Source organism: Amphimedon queenslandica, unplaced genomic scaffold (genome assembly GCF_000090795.2).
Source record: "Amphimedon queenslandica unplaced genomic scaffold, v1.1 AMPQUscaffold_13510, whole genome shotgun sequence".
In the NCBI taxonomy this organism is placed as follows: Eukaryota; Metazoa; Porifera; class Demospongiae; order Haplosclerida; family Niphatidae; genus Amphimedon; species Amphimedon queenslandica.
Genome location: NW_003546254.1, coordinates 675,293 through 682,214, shown reverse-complemented (window position 1 = coordinate 682,214; position 6,922 = coordinate 675,293). Strand labels below are relative to the sequence as shown.

The following is a 6,922-nucleotide window of genomic DNA, read 5'->3' as shown; positions in this document are numbered from 1 at the left end:
TAGATGATGATGAATTTAGTCTTGGGGTCGATGTCAGTTTTTGTGGTCTTGATTGTTCTGATATTGATGCCATTGTCGTTCTTGATTGAAGTGATGGCGGAGGAGGTGATTGTCTTTTCCTTCTCTTTCTCTTAGTTTTAATGTTGGCCTTTGCTTTAACTACTATGTGCTCTGCAAATTTATCAGGTTCTAAAATAATAATAATAATAATAATAATTTTATTCACTACTCTATGAAATCCCATTATCACACTTGTAAAACTTACCCTTTTCCAAACACAAACGATATCTTCCCGCCTGAATTGGCGCGGCGAGCTCGCCCCCGCTACTCTCACCAGCCCCTCCTTCTTTCTGCTGTTTTGCTGCTGTGGACGACTTCATTTTGACTTGCCTAACAATATACTGAAGCCTCCTTTTCTCTAAAAACTCAAAGACCTGTTTCTGTCCAGTAGGTGCTAGCGCTTTTGATGTCGATGAAGAGAGAAAAGGCGCTCTTGACACAATGGGTGATAATGAAAACCTCACACAAGACTCCATTGTGTAACAGTAACTATGACAACAGCATATCAATCACGTGCCCTGTACAGCGTAATAATAATTAGCGACTTTAGCGTGGGATTGGTTTATGCAGTAGTGATAGATCATGGCTGTAAAAGCTCAGTTCTGTCCTGTCAATTCCATTCATGCCAACACCATTGAGAGGTTAGTATGGTTCCACTTTGTCATTTGATTAATAATGTGACAGACTGAGGGGAATACCTTTATTACCTTGTATAGTCAATTTAAGTCAAATAATGTGCGAAATGAAGGTCATGCATCCTATTCTACACTAAGCTAAACTCAGGACATGTCTAACATTCCTTAGAAGATATGCTAATGATGCAATGTTGGAATTTCCTGCAATGTCATGCTGTGTCATTCTTGCTATTAGACTAATAGAATTTGATTTTTCTTCTATTCCTCCGCTTTCTAGTTAACGTTGCCTGATGGATCGAAAGCAGACAAAACTGACCATGAAGTAAGTTTAAATGGTGTATGTATTCTGCTCATGAAGACTCATAGCTAGATACACTGCATGCAGGCTTCTAATTCTATTAGAAAAGTCGTAGATTTTAATAGTAATTATAGCTATCAGCTTTAACTTCTTATTCCTTGAAGAAGAGTAGTTTTATTATATTATTAATCTTTTCATAACATTTTTGAATTGCCTAAACTTACTTCTCAATGCTACAATAGTAAAGCTAGTATGCACACTTTACTGTCATAGCTATGCAGGATGTATTAATTGTATTCATTGCATAGAATTTGTATAAAAAGGCTGCTTTGTTCTGTAGTATAGCATTTGTCAAAAGTAAGTGCTAGACTGCTAGTGATATGAAATGTATTCTTCTTTCCATGTAGACTAGACAAGAGTATACATAGAGTATGGCTGAATTTGCAGTAAAATGTTGCCTTTTTCTATTTCTTAGTATAGCTACTGGAATATGCATGGGAGGCAGTAAGTCTCTGTAATATAGTCTTTCTTCTAAGTTATCTTATTTTTCATTTCAGAAAATGTTGATGTCCACAAGCAAGGAGGAACAGGGCAGAGAGCACAGTTCCAGTGCTCATCTTTTACTAGTGTCTGGTCTTATAATAATAATGGAGGGAATAAGTACTCAGCAGGTGTTTTGACTAATGGAGACATCATGAGTATTCAAACAGTCGTAGCACAGCATGAAGGGGTTTATCAGTGCAGCTATGGTAATGGCGGCATTGATACTTTTAATCTCATTGTAATGGGTAAGTTCCTAGTTGCACAACTGCAGTATCACATTATCTCATTCTCTTTTCATCTGCAGCTGTGCCCAAGTTCAAAGGCTGTTCACCTGTGAAGAATTGTAACCTTAGAACAACTACTACAGTCTCAGAAGGAGACCAAATACCATTCAATATATCAATGGACTATGTCAATGGAGGACCAAGTGGCAAAAAGCAAGAAATTGCATTTGGCCGGCTAAAGAAGGGCTCCACACCACTTCTGAGCTGTTCCAAAACTGGCTGCTACAAAATTGGTCGGGCATCTTACACACGTAGTAGCTCTGACCCATGGGATATAAAAATGAATGTCAGCAATGCCGTCTCATCAGACAGTGGTGTGTACTATGCAGAGATAGACATCAATGAAGGCTCTAATGTCTTCTCTACGATGACCGCTACATTTACAGTCAGTGTGACACCAAGTAAGTAAACAAAGTGAAAACATGAGAGGATTGTCACTGCTAAAGGAAATCGTTTTTCAATATTGCAAATTGAATCATGCCTTACCTTGAAAGGGCTACAATTATAATAGAATTATAAGAAATATTATTGTTGCTTGCCTCAACAAGCACAGCTGCCGTCTTTAATGCATGATTGACAAAAATTATCCTATGAATGTGCAACTTAGGCAAAATAACTTTCTGAAATGTATTATTAATGCAGAGCCTGTAATATTGCACTTCTATAAAAAAAGGCATGGGATACAAATTATTTAATGTTTTTTTTATTGCTAATACAGCTCCCACAAAGCTTCCTGAACCAACTACAACTTCTACAGCATCGTATACTTCGTACTACACCGTTCAAGCAACTACAACTCCATCTACATGTACATGTACATGTAGCTGTCCTGTTAGCTAAATCTGCAGCAACAAACTATTATTGACATTATAATTATTATTAATAATTATTTTATTGAAATGTGTGAATGTTCACTGAACAAGCGATTATTTATTCTTTAGCTACCCTTTTGCACTAGTTGCATTGTCATTATTATATCTATTTATAGATATAATTATTGATGCAAGTTTGATAACAATTCCCAGTATTGAGCAATAATAATGCAGGCTTTGCAATGTAATTGCAAAAATTGTGCTTGCTGTAATCAATAATGCAATTATGCAATAATCTTGCTGGGGCGTGGCTATGGGCGTGGTAATAAATAAGGGCGTGACCGTAACTTGCATATGGCCGATTAATTGGTCTCTCACATGACTAGCTTTGTTTAAATCTTGTTAATTCATCGCTCCTGAAAGAGAAGACAGAAAGACAGCAGAGGATTTACAGAATGGCCACTGGTTATCGTGAGTTCGATGACTTTGCTCACTCTACTGTTTCGAGTAATTTTGGTGTGGGTGGGCGTGGTTGAGCTCTAAAACCTTCAGTTTCTTAAACTCACTCTCTCTCTTTCTCTCCTCCACTAGGGCCCTCTAATCCTCAGATTGCTCGTAACTTACAAGAAGTAGAGGAAAACGTACAACACTTCAATAACAATGGTAATATTGACTGAAAGTGACATGTACATGTACATGTATGTGTGTCCATGTTCAGGTGCATGTACATGTACATTTGTGATGTATAACACGTATACATGTAGTTCTGTGGGAAATGTTGTCATGCATGTACATGTACATGTACCTTTATTGATGCTGTAGTCATGACTCGTTTTGACTGCAATCCTGTTTTTACACTAATAACTACATGAAGTGCATGTACATATACCTTTATTGATGCTATAGTCATGACTCGTTGTTGATTGTAATCCTGTTTTTACACTAATAACTACATGAAGTACATGTACATGATTGGGTATAGTTTATATTGCATTTTTAAAATTTGTTTTTCTCTTGTAGTTCGTACACTCGAGAATAAATCGAATCTTTTGAATTCGAGAGACGATTCACCAAAATTAAGAGACGAACTGTAAGTGTATGTTGTAATTATTAAATTGTATAATTGTCATCAGTCATCTTATTGGTAGTTACATGCTATTTAACTAATATTATGTCACAATATTGATAATTTGAAATAATTTTTAAATAAAAATACTAATTATGATCACATCACCACTTCCCTATACATGTACATGTATGTATCAACATTATTTATGAATGGTATTTTATTTTTTTTATTTTATGAGGGGACTAAAGGAAGAGAGATTAAATACCTTTATTATCTTTATGTTATTTGATTAATTCGGCTTCTATCTGTACTGTTGCGTAAAGGGAATATTCCTACCGGCTGTGATGATACCCACAATTAGCGATTCAAAGAGATTCCTCTATCACCACTGGTACTGACCCGTCTGTAATCCAATCTGTGAACAAGATAGTGCGGGAAAGTTCCGTTTCTTTGTAATTTCCGTGTCTAATGTTTTTATGTCATGTCTAGCATTACTAGGCTTGACCGTATGGCTAGTAAGCTAGTGAAAATTTGGAGTTTTTACCGTACAAGATGATTTATTGGCGAGGAATGAATATTGGCAATTGGCGGTTCTATGAACTATGAAGAAATCGCCAATATAAAATCTGCCATTTTGTTTTAAACTGAGCATGCTCAATCACAGATTATGGCACAAAATTGCCAATATAAAATTCGCCAATAACTTTAAATCATCTTTTACGGTAATTTGGCGAATTGATTCTAAAAGTGATTTGGTGGCTATTTTGGCAAAATAGCATGATTATGTGCATGCTTCTGTAGACCTCTCCATCATGTTTCATGTTTGAGACTAATCTTGACAAATGGACCTTAATTTGCCAAATTCACCAAAATTTCTCTTTACAAATCATATAAATCAAGTCAATTAATTTTATTCATTTTTGCTATGCATGTGTATAGCAAGTATACGTATAACATTCTAATTTAACGTGTGGGTGTTAATTGTTTTTGGCCACACCCACTTTAATTAATTGATTCTTTTTTATTGCCACACCCACTTTAATTAACTCGCACGTACACACCCACACACATACACACACACCCACATTGTCTTAATTGTGTGTTGGTGTATTGATGAGGATTCCAGAGTAAGGGACTGTTTTACTAATGTGACTATTGAATTATGCATTTGTAGTAAGATTGATTTCGGGGAAACTCTTTAGTTTAATTGTCTTCACATAAACTACAGTGTATGTATGCCTTCACAATTCACATACAATAAATACACAATATCTATGCCACACATGTATTATTTTACTACATAAATACATGTATTGCCATTTTTTCTTTATCTCCTATTTAACTCTTTGTTGCTCTCACTCCTCTTTTTCTCCCCCCTCTCTCTCTCTCTCTCTCTCTCTCTCTCTCTCTCTCTCTCTCTCTCTCTCTCTCTCTCTCTCTCTCTCTCTCTCTCTCTCTCTCTCTCTCTCCCCCCTCTCTCTCTCTCTCTCTCTCCCTCTCTCTCTCTCTCTCTCCCTTTCTTTGTTTAACTATCCACCTGTTTTAGTATTCAGTTAGTAACAGACACTGCTCAGTTAGCTAAGATTACTAACACCTCTGTCCAGAAATTAAGACTTCAAAGTAACCAATTTACACCTGTAAGTTGTGGAATAATTATATGTGTTATACTAGGATATTCTAGTACACTCTTGGGATATTATTAATAGCTATTTTTCTTTTTCTCAGACTGAACGGAATCAATTTGAAATGTTAATGACAACATTCAGTACAGCTGGAATAAAGTTTAAAAATCTCCAGAGGGTAAGTCCCTTGTGATGACTATCACATCTCTCAATTGTATTGTCCCAGCCTAGTAGAGCAATTTGTGGAATCTGTAATAGTGATAACAATTACTTTATATGCACATACATGGGGATTAACCTATTTTTTCTCCTCCTCCTCTCTCTCTCTTTCTCTTTTCTAGTTAACTCAAAACATGGAGCGACAGGCACTTAACAGGGCAAGACAGGTACATGTACTAATATTATGAACATACTCACATACATGTACATATACATGTAAACCATTTGTAAAAGGAAACTACATGTACATGTAGGTATGTCCTTTTAAAGTATTATATACAATATATATATATAGTACAATTAATACCTCTTCCTTTGATGTGGTTAGGTCTATATTTTGTATATAGAATTTAGACAGGGATATACGTGTGTATGTCTATTATATAGGCGGTAGCCTATATGTTGGATTCAGGTGGATTTTTCAAGATGGCGACCAAATTTACAATTTTAAAACGCTTATAACTCTTTTATCTTACATTGTACAGCCTTATAAATGGCCTAGATGAGCTCTTCATCAATGAGTGATTCTCCTGGTACCTTTAAAGTGGCCTGTACTGTAGCGAGAGCATTTCTAGAGAACAGGCCCAAATTCAAATTTCTGCAAAATTCTTCAGACTTTTTCTTCTTTCATCTTCTTCTATCAACACGGAAATCTTTTAAACCAGAGAACCGCTTGAGTGGGCATTTACATCATTCCTTTGTGCTTGGGTCAAGGACGGACAAGTGGTTTCAAAAAGAAGCAAGGAGAGAACAAAACGGAAGACAAAATCCAGCTGCAGCACCGCGTGGGTTTGTGGTTTGACGCCATTTTAATTTATGTGCATGTGATCAGCATGAATATAATTAACCTAACCACACAATCATAACAGAATGTAATTTATACATAACCTGCGGTTAGCTCACACTTCCTTTGAAGTAAAGTATGAATTCCATTAAATTGTGATTAAATGTAGGCGTAGAAATCTTCAACCACACAAGTACCACACCCCTTGGTTGGCAGAAAGCTACATCGAAGGAATGGAGATAGAGGAAAATTTCCAAAATAAGGAAAGAAGTTGTTGCTAGCAGCAAAGAGGCTCCTCACTGATTCATAGGTGTCTATAGCAGAAGTAGCAGCTCTAACTTGAAGCATAGCTGTAAGAAGAACTGCGCCTTTGCTTTTTATACTCTTCTTCCATTCATTTGTACTGCATTTTGCCAACCAGGGGAGTGGCTATAACCAGGCTCCACCTTAGCTAATGTGGCTTCAGGCCTTTGATCTGAAGGTGAGAGGTAACGTGCAGGTTATGTATAAATTTAAGAAAAAGAATGGAAACAAGTAAATAAAAACATTAAAAATGGAAAAGTAGTAGGATTAAATTAGAAAAAAGTAAAGGAACA

The 6,922-nt window shown here is 36.1% G+C and overlaps 2 protein-coding genes across 2 annotated transcripts in view; both read left to right on the top strand.

Moving 5' to 3' along the window:
- The first annotated feature begins 1,331 nt into the window (after positions 1 to 1,331).
- Positions 1,332 to 2,764, top strand: LOC109591078 (uncharacterized). The gene is made up of 5 exons (XM_020006889.1): positions 1,332 to 1,350; positions 1,401 to 1,497; positions 1,551 to 1,781; positions 1,841 to 2,221; positions 2,539 to 2,764. Exons 2-5 carry the CDS (start codon positions 1,425 to 1,427, stop codon positions 2,658 to 2,660), a joined length of 807 nt encoding a protein of 268 aa, XP_019862448.1. The 5' UTR covers positions 1,332 to 1,350; positions 1,401 to 1,424; the 3' UTR covers positions 2,661 to 2,764.
- A 201-nt stretch (positions 2,765 to 2,965) lies between these two features.
- LOC100636860 (syntaxin-7-like) overlaps positions 2,966 to 6,922 on the top strand; it is an 8,713-nt gene continuing 4,756 nt past the window's right edge. Inside the window, exons 1-6 of the mRNA XM_003383458.3 lie at positions 2,966 to 3,139; positions 3,224 to 3,295; positions 3,653 to 3,722; positions 5,248 to 5,338; positions 5,427 to 5,501; positions 5,665 to 5,709. Of these exons, the coding sequence (XP_003383506.1) occupies positions 3,088 to 3,139; positions 3,224 to 3,295; positions 3,653 to 3,722; positions 5,248 to 5,338; positions 5,427 to 5,501; positions 5,665 to 5,709 (405 nt within the window). The 5' untranslated portion in view covers positions 2,966 to 3,087. The remainder of the gene's footprint in view (positions 3,140 to 3,223; positions 3,296 to 3,652; positions 3,723 to 5,247; positions 5,339 to 5,426; positions 5,502 to 5,664; positions 5,710 to 6,922) is intronic.

What these genes read in the sequence shown, in the direction of transcription:
- LOC109591078 (XM_020006889.1), top strand. Translation starts at nt 1,425, where the DNA reads ATGGCTGAATTTGCAGTAAAATGTTGCCTTTTTCTATTTCTTAGTATA. An exon ending in TGGAATATGCATGGGAGGCA is followed by an intron (nt 1,498 to 1,550) that starts GTAAGTCTCTGT and finishes TTTTCATTTCAG; the next exon opens with AAAATGTTGATGTCCACAAG. An exon ending in TTTTAATCTCATTGTAATGG is followed by an intron (nt 1,782 to 1,840) that starts GTAAGTTCCTAG and finishes TTTCATCTGCAG; the next exon opens with CTGTGCCCAAGTTCAAAGGC.